Consider the following 22,088-nt stretch of genomic DNA (forward strand, 5'->3'; position numbering starts at 1 on the left):
CTCCTTTTTGCCCTTCATTATTACGTTATGCAGATGTTCTGCTTCACACCTTCAGCCCCACCCCCCCGCCCCCTCCACCCCTACTCCCACCCCGGGGAACACACCACTTTTCACTCACACCTTTCTTTTCAGTCACCTTTCTGGTTTCCTTCTTCATCATTCCATTCCCTAGCTTCCGCGTTCGGAACTTATCATTTTTTTCCCTCTATCGCGTACAGTACTACGTACTATATATATATATATATATATATATATATATATATATATATATATATATATATATATGTATATATGTGTGTAATTCATATATTATAGTATGTATATATATATATATATATATGTATATATATATGTATATATATATATATGTATATATATTATATATATATATATAGTATATGATATATATATATATATATATATATATAGTAGAAATAATCAACACAGTCACGTGTGCATCAGAAATAAATTTCTGGTCCACATCTGGATCGAACCCAGGTCTTTCAATTGAAAGACCTTGGTTCGATCCTGATGTAGTCAGAATATATTATGTATATATATATATATATATATATATATATATATATATATATATATATATATATATATATATAATATATGTGCTGGCTGTGTGTGTGATTTTTCCATACAGAAGGAAAAAATGACCTAATTCCACGAAAGAATTTGTGGTATCAGATCGTTCATGGATGCTCAAAGGGCTTCATTCGCAAACAGTGACTGGCTTTTAGGGGGGTCACCCATACATGTGCTGTTCAGACCCAATCGCTGGCTAGTGAGCTTCTTGCTGATATGGGGAATTCTTTACCAAGTCATTCATATTCAGTCCTTTGCATTCCTCACTACCTTTGTTCGCGTTTTTTTTTTTTTTCTATATAACACTTTTTAATTATCGTTTTTCTGTTTTTCTTGGGTCCGGGGTGCGTGTTAGGCTCAGGGAAAGCAGATGTGGACTGTGGGTTTAGTCTTTTTTGGTTTTCTGTAAAAGAAAACTATGAAGGTGGCTTTTTGTCACTCCTTCCACCCTCAGATCTTGGAAAACTACAGAGGTTAGAAGGCTGCAAATTGGTATGTTGATCACCCATCCTCCAATCATCAAACATACCAGAATGCAGCCCTCTAGCCTCAGTAGTTTTTATTTTATTTAATGTTAAAGTTAGCCATGATCGTCCATCCGAACCAACAACACAGGCCACCACTGGACCGTGATTGAAAGTTTCAGGGTCCACGGGTGAGTGTTTCGTGGACCATGGTGAGAGTTTCATACAGCATATTACGCTGTACAGAAAACTCGATTTCGCCGAAGATACTTCGGCGCATTTTTTACTTATTTATCTCTCAATTTGCTCTTTATATTGTGGATTCCATGAGTCAAAGTTTGAATAAAATCATTTCCACTAACTTGATGCATATTCACCAAGACTGGCGAGCAACCACCTCACTGGAAGGACAATGAGAAGGATCTAAAAACCAAGGACCTAAGAGTGAAAGAAAAGTCCTTTCTAGAAATGTATTGGACTTCCTGTGATTTTTAACAACTGGAAACCAACCGTCATTATCGAAGCCCATCAGTCTTATTTCGCGTTTTGACTTTTGATACTATGGCCAGTTTTATAGACAATCGATCAGTCCCTCCTGCGACATGACACCCACTATTTGGGTTTGATTTAATCAAGAGTTACAGCTCATCATTCGCGGTGGATGTCTTCTCCCACTTGGCCGAGATTCCCCTCCCACCCCCCCCCATCTTACGTCTTGATCACCAATTCCTCGGCTTCATCGTCGCCAAATGTGACCAGACTGCCATAATCTAGGCTGTTAACACTGCTATTACTTAGTAATTTCATTATCGTTGTAAGGAGTAATGATACTGAGGGATGGGGTAGCCGAGTTTGATTGAGAAGTCAGCGGATTGTGTATATGCGATTGTCCGTTTTGTATGGGGGGAAGTATGTACGTACACACACGTCTCTGAGATGAATGAATTTTTTCAGTTTAACTAGTAGCTTGTAGTGAAACTGTAAATTTTACATGAATAGCATTTCGGGGCCGTGATTAGCTTTGGGTGTTACAAAGGCCTAGGTCGTGAAAACAGGTCAATATTCGTCAACGGGAGTAGAAGTTGCGTAACGTTTCCTTTTTCTCAGCTCGCAGAAAAGGTGAATTGATAGGAAATCTCTCATAAACACATTTACTGTAGTAGAAAGCCTGTGATTTGGATATTTCCACAAAGAAAATCCAGCCATTTTTCGGGCAATGCGAGAATTTGATGTAGCCATCACCCCAGAATTTAGAAATGAATGAATCCATAGTAGTTTGAACGAGAAGACCAGTATCTCCTTGCATGGGGCGAGTCGTGTTTTTCCCGCCCCTTCTAAAGTTACGAATAAGAAATGCGCCAATCGTGCGCAGCTTTCCACCATTATGTTCCGTCTTAAAGCCGGCACCCCCCGGCCCCCCCCCCCCCCCCACTATCTTACTGCGCGCTACTTTTTTTTAGAACAGTTGCAGTAGCCTGTGGAAAGAACTTGCGGTCTTGACTAAGTTAAATTTCCTCTCAGCTTGGCATTGACTTATGTTCTGGTTTTACAAGTTTGGCATATTTGACCGATCCAGGAGAGGAGGAGGAGGAGGAGGAAATGTTATGCCTCATTTTTCTCTCGTTTTTTTTTTTTCTCCCCTGCATTCCAGCATTCTTACTTTTCCCTTCCTCGCCCGCTGCATGCACCCTTCTTCTCACTTTATTTTTCCCCGTATCCTGTTCGCTAACATCTCTTATCACAATTCTTCCCTCCTGAATTCACTTGCTTCATTTATTCTTCCTTCGCTTTAGGCTTCACCCCCATCCCTTCTAGCATTCCTTGTTTCCCTATCCACCTTCCATAGCACTCTTACCTCCCTACTCACCCTTCTCCCACTTTTTCCATTTTTCCCTCCCTCCCTCCCTCCCTCCCTCCCTACCTCGTTTTTTGCTGCATTTTCTCCTTCCACCCCCTTTCTTACATGGGGCGATTCCTGAAAGTTAACTGAATGGAATTAAGGGTTGAATGAAAGATGGGGGGGAAAACAATAAATGGAATTTTCCATGAACAGGTTTTCTTTATTTTGTTTCGTTTTCTCCGTAATTGAGTTTCTGTCGCACAGTCTGGTGTGTTTTATTCCTCTAAACAATGTTACGCACGGGAAACTGTTTTGAGTTCTTGGGGGGAAAAAATGTCGTAGGTCAAGACTTTGTTTTTCTTGCTAAGATTGTATGAGAAATTTACAAAACGTGGAATTGGTACAGCACTCCAACGTTTTCCTCCCAGAGGCACTGTTGACTTTCTAATTCACGTCGCATCACGACCGAAGCTAGGATCTTTCATAGATACTGATTCTCCAGGATCAATCCTGCTGATTCCCAAGGGTTTACCGGGTCGTTATCCAGGACTATTATTGCTTGGGAGTTCTTATCTTTTATGATATTTACTGCCTTTTTGTTTATGCTTTTACGGTCATCCCCAACGGCCTTGTACTAAAAAAAAAAAGGCCCCGAAGCTGTTCCAAGAAGTTATTTACAACAAGTGAAGGGCGCTCTGTCCTCAGATGAATTCTGTAAGAAATTTCAACGACCCGCTGAGATATAAACGAGGTCCTTGATGAGACCGAAAGTGGTGGTTTTTGTGTGGTGACGCAGACTGCTTTTAGCTGCTTCTAGTTTTCTGTAAAAGAAAATGGTTGAGATAGGCTGTGTCCGTCCGTCCGCACTTTTTCTGTCCGCCATAAGATCTTAAAAACGACCGTGGATAGAGGGCTGCAAATTGGTATGTTGATCTTCCACCCTCCAGTTATCAAACGTAACAAATTACAGCCCTCTAGCCTTAGTAGTTTTTATTTTATTTAAGGTTAAAGTTATCCATGATCATTCGTCTGGCTATAGGTGCTAACAACACAGGCCACCACTGGGCCGTGGTTGAGAGTTTCATACAGCAGCATACGCTGTACAGAAAACTCGATTTCGACGTGAATTGCATCTTGATGATCAAATATTATTCTTAATATTTCTTGCAACTTTTAGACATGAAACGCTGGTTATTCAGACACAACAGTTGATTTTTATTATTCATACTAAGTAAGATAGCGTTGATCTCATTTAGCAATACAAAACGATCCCTCGATGTCTTTTGGGGTACTGAAGAGAAGTCAATTTGAATTTACCTGCTTCCACATTGTAAAACTCAAATCAGTTTTGCTATTACAGGAATATTTGACATTATCTTCGACTTCCACTTAGATTGAAACAGTCCTTTAATGAATGACTGTCTTTGTTAACTCCTGGGAGGCACAGCCTCTCTGTCCGGTTTGTAAGAGTTGCTGATCCTGCGAAGTAATATTTGTAGATGCGTGCTGGTATTCCACGTAAGAAAAAAAAAAAAAAAATCTTTCCTACATTTTAAGTTGAATCGTTGATATGAAGGTCATCGAATTACGAGACTTCAGCATGTAGCCTACTGTTCGTTGCTGTGCCTTATGCAATTTAGATTTTATATGTTTTACGACGCCGAACTTTTCCTTTTCCCCTCTGCGTGCCGGAGAAAATATATACAGTTTATTTCTGTATGCTGAGTCAGTTTTGCGGGCGGTAGTTATTTGCTCATGTTTGTTGACACTTTGTTGCTGAGATTTGCGCTAGACTTTGGTAGACGCCGAGTGTGTTGAGGTTGTTCATGCCAACTGTGTGTCCTTTATTTTTTTTTTTTTTTAATAAGGATGGATGGGCTCTGCGTAAGCACGGGTACATTTCTGAAATTGGGGGAAAATCTCATTAAATTTGAAAGCCCTTTTGAAAAGAAGCGACAAGGGAGGTACGAGTTAAGGCAGTTGCCGCTCTTTAGCGTATGGGTTTTGAGTTGTGTGTGTGTGTGTGTGTGTGTGTGTGTGTGTGTGTGTGTGTGTGAGGGATAGAGGAAGAGAGAAATCGACGGATGAGCCCTCTCGTGCGTCTTTCGTATTAAGTGGAGTGGTTAGGGAAAATGACTTTTCCTCCTCAACTTCTTCGGTTCTGCACTTATTGATTTGGATGTCACTTTATTAGAGCGTAAAAATGAAGGGATTCAGTTGAAGAAAAAAGTCCTTTTGTTCTTATTGCCTAAATTACCTGAATATGAATGTACGCCAGGGAAGAAGACAATTAAATGATGTTCATAACTTCACTAGCTAATACGTGTCTCGTCACCACATATCTGATATTTACTCGTATGATAGTAACTGCGTTCCTTTATAGCATTTTGTTTTCAAACTGTCACCATCACCATCATGGCTGATGAAATGGCCGTTCTTTATGCATGGATAATAAGTACTGTGAAACAGAAACTGCAGTTTTTAAGTTTTTTTTAAGTTTGAGGTGAGTGTTGTTATTACAACAGCCACCCAGCCCCCATCCCACGCGTGTTAGATCTTTATAGGTTATCAAAACTGTGGTTATATTGCAATATCTGTATATATATATAAATATATATATATATATGATAATAATATATATATATATATATATATATATAGTATATATATTATAGATATGCCTTACCCCATCGATACCGTAGAAAAAAATATAGATACTAATAAAGTTTAGTGCCTTGTCGAAGCTGGCACTGGCATGCTTCAGTCTAAGTCTTTAGTCTGTGATTTTTTTTCTTTTTTTGATTTGAGGTTATAAATTCAAAGTCAATATTGAAGAGCGTCATGATTAGCTCCAGTAATATCGGTTACGGATATTTACCATCAGCCCCTCACCACCTCAAAAAAAAAAAAAGCTCATTCATCATTTCATTCATTGCTTTTCTTGAAAGCGTCCAGCTTGAGTGACCCAACGGTCGGAGGATCAGTACCTGGCCTCGGGACTACATTCCCAGAAACCCCATTTCGAGGGGCCTGACTTTATGAACTAGAAAAGCGCTGTGTGTATGTACTCTCGGAGGGAAAGCGTATAGAGTTTTGATTTCCACAGTATAAATTTTTATTTTTATTTTGTGAAATTTTATATTGAGATTGAAAAAGTCAAATTTAAGATAATCATAACTGTGTTTTATTCTGCAGATGAAAATGTTGCTATAGGACAGTACTAATGAATAAAACGTGGGGCGACAGTGGTTGTGTTCTCAGTGTGGGGATGGTGATGGAGTGTTTCCCACAGGCCGAGTTCGTGTTGTGGGCACTCTGTGGACGCCCACACTAACCAGTATGGCTCCCAGGCTTGACTGGCGCTCCCACGCTGAATTCAAAGTGAACGATTGAGACGAAGTAAAGACTTAGTTGCAGAAATAAAAAATAGCGTTTTTTTAGATAGTTCAGACCACTTGCGCGTAGTCGGTCATTAAGCATCATTCTTACTTTATTGTCGATATTATTATTATTATTATTATTGTTGTTGTTGTTTGTTATTCCATCGGAAAGAATTACGTTGGTGAGCTCTTCCCTCACAAGTATGACGTGGGGTCTAGTGTGGCACAGTGTCATCTGTCACGGTGGCAGAAGCAGCAGCAGCAGCAGCAGCAGCAGCGAGTGGCGGAGAAGCGTGGCCGCTTCAGCGAAATCTGCCGAGTGAAGTGTGAAGTGCCCCACCTTTAGAAAGAGAGAGAGAGAAAAAAAAATAATAATAATAAAGATAGCTCACACGCACCTCTTGGGGTGAGGTGCTGCTGCTGCTACAACTACAACCACAACCTCATCCTCAAGCATGGTGGACCTCGGAGGATATGTTATCATCCTAGTCGAGACCAAGGATAAGAAGATCAAGCTGTATGGTGAGTATAGACTCCCATTGTTGCAGTAGTTCGTTTCCCCACTGAACTGCGTCTTGTACTGTGTAACCCTTGTGTGGATATGCAATTGTAGTGTGTGAATGATCGAAAAATTTATATGCATTTGTGTATGTATATATATATATAATATATACTATACATCATCGTATTATATATATATATATATATATATATATATATATATATATATATATATATATATACACATCTCAAGTATAGAAAAGTTTATATATATATATTTGTGTGTATATATATATATGCATCTTAAGTATAAAAGACTCATTAAAACTCTCTGGTTTAAAGCCAAGGACTAATATATTTCGGTGGACTGACGTTATTCACTACTTGATAAGGGTGGGAGTTAATCCACCGAAATATAGCTCTTAGCTTTAAACCCCCGATGTGTTTTAATGGGCCTTTTATACTTGGGATGTATCCTGTATTATCAGGAGAATTTATTTACCATATATATAATTATTATTAATTAATTTATATATTTATATATATATATATATATATATATAATATATATATTATATATATCGAGCTACAAATGTCCTTTAATATCTAATTCGTTCTACCTCGGAATTAATAAAAAAAAATCCCCTTCGGTTAACATATATGAAAATATATCAACTGCGAGGTGGAGCGAATTAGATATTAAAGGACATTTGTAGCTCGATGTATGTATATGAATCACGGTCAATGTGATAAGACTTTATATATATATATATATATATATATATATATATATATATATATAAAATATATATAAAAAAAAAGGATGAGAAAAGCCAGCGTAGCATCATACATGTATTTTCCAAATTTTCGAGACTTTGGGTCTCATCATCAGGGCTGTAAAATATACAAAATATACAAATTAAAAAAGGCTCAGTATTAATATTAATAAAAACGGAACAACATAAAAGTTAAATATAATAATTTAAAAAATGAACTAGAAAAAAAAATATATATATACAAAATTAAAAAGTTAAGAATGCTTAAGTTAGTACCTATCTCTATGGAGTTAAAAAACTGAGTGACATTGTCTGGTTTGGAAAGGAGGACGTCAACTATGCTATATATAGAATTGTAGAAGAAGTCTGACCATTTAATGGGGGTACAAGCTGTTTGATTGTTAACGACTCCAAAACAGAGAGAGAATAGTCATTGGGCGCTTGGGTGACAATGCGAAAATCCTTATATGAAAATGATGTTTTACATTTATTGCAATGTTCTCGTATGTTGGAAAATTCTTTCGTTTTCAAAGTACATCCCGTACGGTGACTGACTCCGAGATGAGAATCGATTCTGACTTTGAGCAATCTTTTGGTGGCTCCCACGTATTTCCCGATCTTACATTTCGGGCAAGTAAAGCAATATACCACCAAAGATCGCATCAAAGTCGGAAGTTTATCTTTGTGGGAGAAAAAAGAACCCAGAGTTTTAGGATTTTTTGCTACTAACTTAAGATTCACAGCCGGAAAAGTTTTCTGAATGACTTTTTGTATTTGCACCTTAAATGCATTAGACTGAATGAAAGGTATCGAGGCATATATTAATAGTTTAGGCACGTTCGGTACAAGTTGACGTGGCTGAAATTTATCATTTAAAAAGTTATTGTGGTTGCCTATGTATGTTTGTTCTTTATTTGTGGTCTCCTAAAATACTTTAAGCAGTTCAGCTCTAACCATTTTGAGATCTGGCAAACAAGCTGCTCGTTAAATTAATTTTTGTCAGATACAACATTGCTTTTCTGAGTAGAGATCATAATTATTAAAAGACGCACAGGTTGTTTGTTTAGATATGTGTTATTTAAGATTATTCTTGTAATCCCTAGTTAGACAATACAATACTAATATTTTCTTTGCATCGTTGCATCTTACGTCATTTTCAATGAAGTCCCGGGTTTTCATGATAGAAAATTTAATGTTAATGACTGTTTTGAGGTAAGACAGCGTTGCTGTCCTATTGTAGGGGGGGGGGGGGGGGAGATACTGCACTGCAGGCATTACTAAAGATTGTTTGCAGTGTCCCTTCGTTCCTAGCTGCAACTCCTAATTAACCTTTTATTTTACCTCCGTTCTGACTTTCCTTCTTCATTTTGCTGTCCAGCAGCCCTTCCAGCTCCCCTTATATTCACTGTGATTGCCTTTATAACCAAATTTCCATTAATCGAAAATGTTCATAAGTCATAAATCAAACTGACTCAATCGTAGTTTCGATGTGGGCATCCACAAGAGTATTGTTGTGGGATTGTTCATGAAGGAGAGGGTACTTGTTCCCATCCCTTGTTTGTAGTAAATTGTGAAAATATGTCACAACTTCAGCCTGAAAAAATGCTAGTCAGGGAGGAGACCCCTGCATGATAATGGCCCTTTTTGAGATTTCATCCCTGATTGACGAGTAGTCCATAACTTATTAGCAGACCAACACCTCTGAAGTTAGCAATGGACTTCTGCTTATATCTATTTTATTGAAATTGGATGACGTAAAGATAGGCAGTGTATGTGGCTTGCAGACAGATGTATATAGTTCGATCTCGGCCACCAGTCAACCCAATTAGGATCAGTTGTGGTCGAAAAAAGAACTCGAAGCTGTGGTAACCTATAGCTACGTTTTCCCTAAATGGCTTGCCGAAAATTTGAAGGTCGTATACCTCTGGTGCCACTCAATCAAATTAGTTATCTTATAGATATTTTCTTTGTTTCTGTATGTTTAGTAATATATTTTTGTGAAAATGTTCACTTCGAGAAAAAATGTTTATTGCTTACCAAAATGAGAGTTACTGAACTGTATTGGTGTAATTAATATATATATAGATATATATATATATATATATATATATATATTATATATATATATAGATATTAATATATATATCTATAGATATATATATATATATAGTAGTATAGTATATAGATATATATATGCGGTCAGTCACCACCTTGTATAATCTTTTAATCGTCTTGTCCCTGCTTCCAGGCAGTTGTACTTAATCTTTTGTAAACCTCTTAAATTGTACCCCATTCAGGTGTGTTGGATTCCAGGCACATATTTTCCTTTATAAACCCTATCTGTCATTCATACGAGCTTTCTTTGTAAACTTACCTTCATATTTATATCAGTCTGCTTAGTAAAGGAGGAGAGTCGAAAGGCCTTGCACCTTGCAGCAGCATTACTCCTTTGTTTCACTTTCCTTCGTGGATTTTGTCCTTATGTATACATACACACACATACACACATATATGTATAATATACATATATGTGTGTGTGTAAGTATATATATGTATATATATATATATATATATATATATATATATTTATATTTATATATGCCTGTGTGTAGTGTGTGTGTGTGTATACTGTATGTTTGTACATGCATATTTGTCACTCATACAAGCGTGACTTTTATATTCACAAATAGTATCCCACAAAGTTCATTAACTATCGTATCTGCTGTGCCTTGGAAGTACCGTAAACCCGTGGGGAGTTATAATTGACGAGTGCATTTTGAAAGAGAGAGAAAGTGCTAGGTAATCGCTGTCGTATATAGACCACCTTCTCATCAATAATGTAAACGCATCATCTCTACAGTTACCAATAGTAGCCTGTGTGGTTTGCTTCTGTTTGTTTAACATTTGCGGTAATCTTATTTCTGCCTCTTTGCTGTCAGTAGAAACTTGGTCGTTTCGAAGCCCGCAATTCTCGTCCTGATCTCTTCCTTCTTTTGCAATATCCGACAGCCCTGGCAGCGGGCGGTAACCTTTCGTAATAAGAATTTATTCCTGGAACCATTTTTTCCTTTTTGCAGTAAATCAAACGTTATTTTGTTTTCCCCAGGATAGCGGTTTTCGTCCTTCTATGAGCGTTTTTTGTGTGTGTTCTCGTGTGTGACTTTTATCGGTAGCGGTTAATGGATCCCTTCCTCCCAAGTTCTAACTTGGCTAGACGGACGGGGTCTCCTTTATCGATCTTTTCAATGGTTGCGCCATCCGTGGAAGGAGTAGAATATGAGAGAGAGAGAGAGAGAGAGAGAGAGAGGAGCTCCCATAGAAATTAGCAAAATTTCTTAGTTGCCCTATATAGGTTTTCATACAGGAAATAGCGTATGTATAGACTTACACAGTGTAGTTCCTTCCCTCTCTTCTTTGTATGGTTCCTTGCCCCCTCCGGCAACCCCCCCTCCCCCCCCACCCTCACCCACAGCTTCAGCGGCCTTTCGGTGACGCAACATCATGAGGTTAGTGGTTGCAAGGGGAAGAAGGTGAGTCGTGTTTCCATTTGAGTATTCAGAAAAGAAAAATAAATAAATAAAAACTAGGAGCGAAGACGAACTAGGGTTGTCATCAACTGAAAAGATGCCTTTAGGAAGTTTGTTTTTTAGTACCTTTAGTATAATGAAAGTTGAGATAACTAGAATATACTTGCAAGGGAGTAATGTTTTAAGGGTGGGGGCGGGGGAACGGGGAGGGGGGGAGCGGGGTTGTGGTAATCGGGGGCGTCCGCTCTGCTAAGGGACATGTTTGAGCGAAGGGACGATGGAGATTTCCATCAGGATTCAGTGGTTGGACGGGAAGAGGGAGATGTTTACCTGTTGGTATCCAGCTTCCTTGTGTATTCGTACTCACCACCACCCCTTGCCCCCTTCCGCCATACTACCCACCCAGATACACACAAAACGGTTTGAATGGTTCATTCATGTTACCCTGCGTCGTTGCCTCTCTCTCTCTCTCTTCTCCTTCTCCTCCCTCTCTCTCATCTCACTCTCATCTCTCTCTCTCTCTCTCTCTCTCTCCTTCCTTAGTTTCTCTCCCCTTGAATCCAACCATATAATACATTAATTTTTATATATTCATATTTTATATCACATATTCATATTAGGTAACAGTTTCTCTCTCTCTCTCTCTCTCTCTCTCTCTCTCTCTCTCTCTCTCAGTCTCTCTTATCATTTCTTTTTTATTTCTTTATACTCTATCGTAAACATCTCATCTCTCTCTCTCTCTCCTTCCTTAGTTTCTTTCCCCATGAATCTAACCATATGATGCATTAATTTTTAAATTATATATTCATATTAGGTAACAGTCTCTCTCTCTCTCTCTCTCTCTCTCTCTCTCTCTCTCTCTATAGGATTCCTTTTTGAACGCTTTCTTGATCGTTATTGAATTAAGAGTTCTGCCTCGTCATAACCCGTCAGGCTTCTTCAGCACACTACTTCCTCGTTGGAGAGTGGTTTTCGTGCTCGCCTACTGATTCGGTAGTCCCGAGTTCGATTCCCCGCTCTGCCAACATGGAATCAGAGGAATTTGTTTCTGGTGATTAGAAATTAATTTCTCGATGTATCGTGGTTCGGATCCCACAGTGAGCTATAGGTCCCGTTGCTAGGTAACCAATTGGTTCCTAGCCACGTATAAATATCTAATCCTTCGGGCCAGCCCTAGGAGAACTGTTAATCAGCTCAGTGGTCTGGTTAGACTAAGATTTACTTAAATTTTTCCACATCACGCTTCTAAAAATCTGATTGTGTGATTCAGTGGCTGCTTTTCTTTCTGTACTGTCAGATTTTCATACAAACTCAGTGCCTCAGTTTTGCTTCTAAGATGGTGGTGGGGTAGGAGTGTATGATTATTCTTTTTTTTTTTTTTTTTTTTTTCCTTTGATTTGTGTTATTTTTTTTTTATCTCATTTGATAGATAAATCTTGATCTTTTGTAGAGGACTCAAGTATTTTTTAGATAATTCTATTTGTTAATAATGAAAGTCACCGGCGAACATGAAATATTATTTAGCCAATGGTAAAGGAGTGGAAATGGAATATTCGTAATGTGTTCATGAAGTTTTTCATTTTGAAATTTGGACGTAAATATTTCTAAATGGGTTGCATTACGTCTTTCTCTTGTCAGTATTTTAGAAAAATAGCGCCATTTTTATTTTAGATGTACTTTCTTAGGCTGATTTATTTATTTATTTTTTTTTTTGCCACATTAAACTACAAAATAATTGTGGTTGCGATAGACCTGGATATGATGATGTAATTTTCTTCACAGACATTCACTGCCTATGATTTTTTTATAGGATTTGTAGCAGTCAGCGATAACTAGGATGTTATCTTTACAATAAATTGTTTTTTTTTTTCAGGCTATTTTTGCAACTAGCATAGTATGTAGAGGTTTATGTGTATGAAGCAGGTAATGTTGCAGAAATTTTTGCACAAAATCCCCATCAGTGATATAGCTATTTAAAATGTGAATATGGCTGTACCCATTGTTGCATTTGTCTCCAGAGCCACCCACAATAAGGAAACCTTATAGAAGGGACTGCTTAGTATCGAATTATTTTAGTTGTATATCCTATTCATCAAGAGAGAGGGAAGCAGCACCACATCAGGCAGAAGACCTAAGGCACCGTGTGTACACATACATAATTCATGAATGACGCAGAATAATTGCGGACGCGAGAGAATTGGGAGCTGATGTAAGAACTGGGATATAATAATCCGTGAGGAGGATTGTTGTTGTGACAGAAATTGTTGGCTGTCTTGACACATATATTAGTATTTTCGATATCGTTAGAGTTATCGATGTAAAGACGGATTTTCATAGGATATATATATTTTTTTTAAGATTTTGTTCTGTTAAGGGTCATGTAAACATTATAGGCGGATAAATCACGAAGTTATGAACGCTGTGTCTTACAGCAATTCAAACCGATATGCTTTCGCTCATTTAAGAGAAAATAAGGAATTAAAAAATTTAACGAATGCAGTACTGTTGTTGACTACTTTTGTTACTGTACATTCCAGTGGACTGTATCAAACAGTTTGTTATAAAGAAAACTCTAAAATGGCCAAAAAGATAAAGTGTTGTTAAATCATTTGTTTGCAGAGCATCGCCATCGAAAATTAAGTTTAACAGTTTGGTGATAAATAAATGCATAGTATGAATGTTATTTCATATATAAATTGCTTTGTGCAATATTAAAAAAAATAATATATGACCTAATTACTTTTTTCAGCTTGTGATTAGCCTAATCCTTTAATTTCTTAGCATGTGCTTATTGACTCATTACTTTGATTTTGTGATTGATTACTTTGACATATTTTTAACTGTTTTGTCAGCATGGTAAGTTGTAATCTACTTAAACCCGAATTTCACCAAACTTTTCTCTGCGGTCAGTCAGCTGAGAACATGATGGTAATAAATTTTTAAATTACTTCGATTATCTTATAGGTAAAAATTAACATATATGTACATATTTGTACCTGAGTGATGGTTTTGTACGTATTTTATTCTGTGAATTATTTAGTATTCCGTTTTATGCTTTCATATCTTCAGTATACTGCCGATGCTATGTTCATTTATGAATTAGGGTGTGATTTTATATTATTACTTTGACTGCTTAACGATTCTCTAATGAAAGCAATTTAATATGTTGTCTTTTGTATACTTTTTTCTGTTTTATAGAAGACAGTTTGGACAATCGACCTAATGGTTTATCTATCCCTTGCCTGAATAAATCGGCAGGGGAAAAAATTCAGTCGAGTCTAAACAAAGTTCATCCAATATTGTTTTTCCATCAAGCAAAACATAACAAACTGACTGACATAAAGCCGTTTCACACAAGCCGGTCCTTATAGTCCGGATAAAAATGGAGAGCAGAGATTAGGTTTAAACCCTCTGCCTTGTAAAATTCCAAGAATTAATTAACTTTTTTTTTTTATGAACTTGAGAAATCTGGGACAAGCGGCGGCGCTGGGTCTTAGTGAGGTCCGAAAGAAAGTCTATAATAGTAAGCGAAAGTAAAAGGTAAAAGACATCCGCCCTTTCCAAACTGTCCTTCGAAAACCGCCTCAGAGGCAAGAAGAGGTTCATTTTTATCTTCTGCGTCAATGTAATGCGTTTCAAGCATAGATGCACTTTAGCACTTCAAAGGTAAGAGTACTTCAGCTCTGAGACATCGACCACCACCACCACCTCCACGCCTCCCTCCCCCTCCACCTCCCTCTCTCTCTCTCTCTCTCTCTCTCTCTCTTCTCTCTCTCTCTCTCTCTCCTTTGGTCGTTGGAGATAAGAGCTATTCTTCTGGTAATAGACACATCGCTTTCTTTTTTATGGTCGCCGAGTGAGATAATTTGCAAAATTCTCTTCTAATAAGTTTGTGTGATGCTCGGCCTCTATTTCCCTTCAGGAAGGTTTTAGTTCGTGGCACAAATTTCGGATTATATGGTCCTAATTGGACAGGCTTAAAAGCAAATCACAAAATTTAATAGGATGAAGCGAGAGAGAGAGAGAGAGAGAGAGAGAGAGAGAGAGAGAGAGAGAGAGAGAGACACTACTTGAGTATCTTTAAATAGAAAAAGCTAAGAGCTAATTCTAATTCTATTGAAGACCTCTTAGATCACACTACAGTTTTCTTTTCTATTATTAGTAATAGTTTCTAAATTTAACGCATATGAGGGTTTAATTGTAATGGTGTTCGGATTAATCGCACTAATTCCTAATTTGAATGGCTGTTATCGTATTTTTTATCGGTAGACAGTGTCTCTCTTTGCTGAAAATGCGATGTATGTAATGTTATATACGTATTTTTCCGATATAGGTATACGAGATGAAAGCAGGTTGAATGGCACGGGCTTGGTAGACTTGTTCACGGAGAGCGATTAAGTATTTCTTTAAATTTTCACATCTGAATTAGAAGTCTGACAGTTTGGGGATGTCAAAATGATTTGACAGGAAGGCCTCACATAAGGAAGCTTCTCATGTTATATTATATGCTTTGTCGGTTTTTGTTATTATGCGATGAGTTAAAGGAACTTATTGGTGTGTGGTGACTGTAGGAACTAACGTTACTCTGAAGCAATAGTTTCATACTACGTTAAAAACTTTTGTTATTTGAGGTCAGTTGGTTCAGTGGTGTGTTTTTGAGAATTTATGAAAGACAATTCGGATTTAGAATATTAGAGGGATCGTCTGTTTTTCCAATTTCGTATAGGTTATTAAAAATCTATTCAAAATGTTTGTTTGTCAAAGAAAGGTTGGATATTTGAATCTGCATTTGGAATATTTCAAAGATTTTCATGAATAATGTTTTGATATAGCTTTATCCATAGTGACATCAGATATTGAATAATCATTCGATAATTTAAACACATCATTTGCTGTCTTGATTTAGTACATTTTTTCGTTCATCTTCGTTCGTTCTTTCCTTCCTGTAGCCATACTGTTATGTGGAAACATCTTAGGCAAGGTCATGGCATTTTGGCTTGCTGTTGTTTGTAATACGAATGATGATGATGAGTTTCTAACCCACATTTGGATCGCAGTGTAACTTTGTAGTAGAAGTAGTAGTAGTAATAATAATAATAATAATAATAAAAATAATAATAATAATAATAATAATAATAATAGAATAATAATAATAATAATAATAATATTATTATTTTGAGTCGCTAAAATGGCGAAGAAATCCACAAAGATGTCCGACTAAATATGAATTAAACTTGTACATGCAAAAAGACAGCTTTCGAAATCTTGCTTGATTCTTTCCCTGTCTTACTGAGATAGTAAAATTACTTCGATGGTAACTTGACTGTTTAGGTCTGATAGAGATGGAGAACTGAGCAGGATGTCGAAAGCTCTCGTTTTGTTTACTTTATTAATTTATATTTACACTATAAATACCACCCAGTCGAATTGGAGGACTGTGATAGAGCAAAAAAAAAAATAATAATAATAAAAGAAAAAGAAAAAGAATAATGTACGAACTACTCAATTTATTATAGCGTTCAACGAGTTAGGCTAAAAAATTTAAAATTTAGATTCATTCAGTGGGTACATTGGAATTCTATGAATAATGTATAGTTCTTGCATATTTATATATTGAACAAGTCCATACAACCTAAAGGGAACGATAAGTTCCCTTTTTTTTTTCAAGGTATAGCCTATAGGAAGTTTGTGCGTGGATAAACTTCAGGGCAGTTGAGAGGTATCTTATGGTTTTTGGGAGGTTGCGCCCCATCGTGCATTCGTCAATTTTCCACCTGTGATGTGCTGGTGATGAAAGACTGTTGTGTCTTTAACTGTTCAAGTTGCATATTAATGTATGCATGATGGACAAGAGCAGTAGGTAAGGATATTTCTGCCTTGCTTCATGTTCTGCTCGAATAAAACTTCTCTTCAATAGAACTCAGAAGACTTGGAGATCTTGCGCTGCCTTTGAGTGTATGTGTGTGTGTGTGTGTGTTTGTGTGTGTTTGTAAATACATAAAAGGATAATTTTACCATATCCCTGTCATATGAAATTCCAACGATTACAAACAAAACCATGTAATTTACACATTTGTTTTCGAGTTTATTCTTCTTGTTAATTCTTCCACATATTAAGATTACTTCTCGTCTCCATTCTAGAATTTCACTAGTGGTTTGACGGTTAGAGAAAACAAATTTAAATATGTGACGATGTTCGCTACTCAACAGATCGACTTGACAAAAAAAAAAAAAAAAAAAAAAAATCTGTCGATAATGTTTATAAGAAAAATAATTCATTCATGATGTAGGATGTGGGAAGTTGCAAGGACGCTAATTCTTAACTAGATTGCTTTAAAACTCACGATTAAAATGAAAGGCTCATATCATTTAAAGTTAGAGCCATACACAGATGCTGTTTTTGTAAAGACTGGCGAAGGGCAGACAGATTTGACCTCCCATTCCAAAGAATAACAGGCAGTACATTTTCTCCAGGAACGAATTATTGTGTAGGAAAAGGACTCGCATATTGTGTTATCTTTCTCCATTAGGTAAACAGATGCCATCAGGTAGCCCACACAAAAACACAGCACGGACGTTCGTATTCATTTAGCCCATTATGAACTTTTTTTTATATGTCATTTTTCTCTTTGATCTGAAACGGCGATAAAAAAATATATCTTCCCTTTGCCACGCGTCAGCCATATGAGAGAGAGAGAGAGAGAGAGAGAGAGAGAGAGAGAGAGAGAGAGAGAGAGAGAGAGGGCGATCCAGAAATCAATAAAATGCTGGAAATCCCGAATAGGAGAGTTTGCTGTGAGTTTTAATGCCCCTTGTTCAACCAACCCCTTACGACTGCTCCTCCGGCCTTCTTAGTTCCTTCTCTCTCTCTCTCTCTCTCTCTCTCTCTCTCTCTCTCTCTCTCTCTCGTGTGAGTATTTTTGTGTAAATGTATGGTGTACACATACAAATTATATAAGGCTATATGTGTGTTTGATATATACGTATAAGTTATATACACATATATGCTCATTCACCAATTGATTTTTTTCCTTAGAAGGGGAGGTGAGAGGAGGGGTTAGTCTTCAGTTCTTTTGGGGATGGAGTTGCAAGCCCCATCACCCTTCCATCGAAATTGTGACCACTTCAGTTTTCTACTTAATTATCAGTTACTAATTCACCACTGGTAGGTAAACAGATCTCCCAACAAACACATACAAACGCGCTCACACACACACACATATATATAGATATATATAAAAGTATCTGACTCTTATCAGAATCGAACCCAGATCTTTCAATATGATCCTAATGTAAAGCAGAAATTGATTTCTGTACCACACGTGATTGTGTGTTGATACAATGTATGTGTGTGTATTTAATATATATATATATATATATATACTATATATATATATATATATATATATATATATATTTTATTATATTATATATCTATATATATATACACACATATACATATATATTTTTAGGCACGATGCCTATATGTTTTTAGCCTACCGCCTGACTATTTCGAAAGAGTTGGAAACAAAAGGTACATGGATCCCTCACATCTTTGTGCGCACGCAATGGCATTACAGACTGTGGTCTTTTCCCGAGTCTTCCTGAAGGTCTTTTTTTTTCTTACCCTCCAAGGTGCTCCCCTCCTGGGTTTTTCAGGTCTTGCCTGATTCGTTCATTATTTTTGAACGTAACTATTAACCCTTTCCCTTATTTTTCTATTGTGTATTTCATTTTTGTTTCCTTTGCTGCCTTCATGCGGAACACACACACACACACTCACACACACACACACAAGGGAGTACACATGCTTGCCCAATCACGTAACCAAGAACTACCCTCTTACAAATACCCTGGACGTGGTAGCATCCTTAAAAGTTCTAAGACATACCCACAATAGTAACATCACCAAAGAATACACACGTGAGATACTTTTGCGCACGGAGGAACACTCACCACGCAGATACACAAACTCACTTCCAAAATGCACTTGCTAATAAAAAGAAGGGGTGCTCGCTCGCTCTCCCCCCCCCCCCCCCCCCCCCCTCCCCCCCCCCCCCCCCCCCCCCCCCAACTTCGCTTAACCGAGTCTCCTTTCTATCACACAGCGGTGGTCCTTCCATCTCCTTTGATCTTTATGCATCCATCATCGTCGCTTCTTCCCCTCTGCATCTGTCTCCCATCATCATCTCGTCCATCCTCTTTCCTTCCTTCTCTTATTCGTCCCCACGTCGCCTGATCGCTTCCAATACTCACCTATAGACATTCTGTCTCCTTTTATAATAACTCCTACGTCTGTGTTGTGTTGTGTTGTTGGTTACTTAGGATCATTTGTTATCTTACTGCCTTCCAGGTGTCGATATTTCGTCTTTATCTATCTATCTATCTTTCTGTATGGTATGAGAGAAAGAGAGAGAGAGAGATAAATTGCACGAGTTTGTTTGTGTCTGTTTTGTTTTTGCTTTGGTTAATCATTCTACATTACAATATGGTTACGGAATCGAGTGATTGATCCCAAAGTTGTAGACATCCTTTTAAAGAGGACTGGGTAGTTTCGGTTCTAATACGTGAGAGAGAGAGAGAGAGAGATAGTAACTGCGTCAGGCATGGTGCATTAAAAGCGCCCCACCAAAATGAAACATTGCCAGTGTGAATTTTCTTCATTGATTTCACGTGACGTCGCCTCCTGTGCCATTGTAAGTTCCTCGGGCGAATTGGACCCCGTCACCGTTGTAGAGAGAGAGAAGAGAGAGAGGCAGGGAGCAAAAGCGTCCTTAACTCACGTTCGATCTCGTGGGCTGGCCAGCCCACCGATTCTTCGAAGCAATTCAGCACTCTTGATATTAACTGGAAATATAGGTGAGCATGTCATATAGGACACACGCGGACGCAGTTTATCGTGTTTTCTCTGCCATCTTTTGAATGACGTCTCTTGATGGTTATACCGTCTCTCATTTCGGCGGCTTTATTGATTCAGGAATGGTTCTGAATAGACAAGGAGGCAAATGAGAATGACTGCGGAAATATTTTCGAGATTTTTCACACCTATGAAGAAAATTTATGAACAAACGTGTAAGAAAATATTATTTGCAAAACGTTTGAGATGGAAGTACATAAATATGAATGCATTATTCCTTAAGACATTTTTTTGAGGAATATTATACAATTCTGCATTGCATTCCAATTTGGTCTGCGATTTTGTAGATTTTTAGAGAGGATTGCTTTTTCCGTTATGGAATTCTTCTTGAATATCGGTCAATATATATACAACAGGTAGCAGTCGCTTAGTTTGCTGCCTGTCAAAGGTCTATGATAGCAAGATATTATTATTATTATTATTATTATTATTATTATTATTATTATTATTATTATTATTATTCAGGAGAAAAACTTTATTCAGATGGAACAAGCCCACAAGGGCCATTAACTTGAAATTCAAGTTTCCAAAGAATATGACGTTCATTTGAAGTAAATTACATAAAATGTAAATAATTGATTAAAAGTACTACAAGGTAGTAATTTATGACATCTACGCTTGAACTTTTGAGGTTCTAATTGCGCAGTATCCGCAAGGAGACGGCTCCACAGTCTAACTGTGTGAGGGATGAAGACCTCTAGAACTAAGAAGTTCGACTTAGGCCCATTCACTATATATTGTTGCTGTTCAGCAAACCTGGTCGCTCTCGGCGGGAAGAGAGGATCAGGGATCAAGTATGATAGCGAAATTTATCTGTTAAAATACAACTTATGAAAAATGAACAAAGAGTAGACCATCGTCGATGGTCCAAGTCATAACTGGTAGTGTTAGGGGAACAGAAACTGACCACTATAAACCATCACGTCTAAAAGAGAGAAATCTCTGGCAGAAGCAGACATCCATAATACCAAACTTCTGTTTGGAATTTGCTGGCACTTCACTAGATGTTTCTCGTAAATAATACGTTGATCACAAGTTACACCAAGTATATTCAAAGCTTCAAGCTGATTCAGTTGAGTCCCATCTTCCTGAAGGGGAGGATGAGGTGAAAAATCAGTATGAGATTTGCTAATCATTAATGTTTTCGTTATACTGGAGTTCAGCCTCATACCACACCGACTGAGACTCAAGGCAGCTTCATTTCTCACAAGTGGAAACTTTATTACTCCCACATGTGTTGTATCATCGACATACTGAACAAGGCGTGTATCCAGACCAACAACGTATCACTGTATACACTAATAATAACAGTAGACTCAGAACTTTACCCCGTGGAACTCCAGACGCAATAGGACATGGCTCACTGAAGATCCCATCAACAGCTACTCGTTGTTACCTTCTTGAAAGGAAATCTCTCTCTCTCTCCTCTCTCTCTCTCTCTCTCTCTCTCTCTCTCATATATATATATATATATATATATATATATATATATATATATATATATATATATATATATATATATATATATATATATATAATGTTTCTATTCATTGACGTCTGCCGTGTCGTGGGCGTGATCACGCAAGTGGAATAGTTTCCGCACATAAATCAATTGTCTACCTGAGTTCCGTGGCTAAACACTCTATTTTAATATGTGAAACGCTCATTGAGGTATTCTTAGCCACGTGTGACGTATTGCTGAGTTGGCACAAATCTATTAAAAGGTGGTGAAAACGAGGAGATAGTTCTTATTTTAGGCGGTGTCTTGTTAAATATAGATGAGATGAAGATGAGGGTGATTGAGTAAAATTAAGGGTGATCGAGAGGGTCCTTTGATAAATCTTTTGCATTTTCTACTATTTGTCTTTCTGTGTAATTGTGCGTTTTCCTCTCTACAGTATTGCGTTCGGCCACAAACCTGATTTGAAAGGGTATACTTTTAATCCTTGTAAAGAAACAGCGTGTGTTAATTATAAAATGGTAAAATTATGTTTCTCTCTCTGTGTCTCCCTCTCTCTCTCTCTCTCTGCACAATTTAAAGAATGAAAAGACCTCGCAAGTAGACCTGATTTATCATTCTTATCAGGCA

At 37.4% G+C, this 22,088-nt stretch overlaps 1 protein-coding gene across 6 annotated transcripts in view; it reads left to right on the forward strand.

Moving 5' to 3' along the window:
- LOC135207903 (uncharacterized) overlaps positions 1–22,088 on the forward strand; it is a 574,434-nt gene that overhangs the window by 252,343 nt on the left and 300,003 nt on the right. For 2 of the 6 annotated variants that reach the window (XM_064239827.1, XM_064239830.1), the window contains exon 2: positions 6,094–6,800. The exons of the other annotated variants lie outside the window; for them this stretch is intronic. In XM_064239827.1, coding sequence (XP_064095897.1) covers positions 6,734–6,800 — 67 coding nt within the window. In that variant the 5' untranslated portion in view covers positions 6,094–6,733. The remainder of the gene's footprint in view (positions 1–6,093; positions 6,801–22,088) is intronic. 6 annotated transcript variants of the gene reach the window in all.

Source organism: Macrobrachium nipponense, chromosome 34, assembly GCF_015104395.2.
Source record: "Macrobrachium nipponense isolate FS-2020 chromosome 34, ASM1510439v2, whole genome shotgun sequence".
NCBI classification, from domain to species: Eukaryota; Metazoa; Arthropoda; class Malacostraca; order Decapoda; family Palaemonidae; genus Macrobrachium; species Macrobrachium nipponense.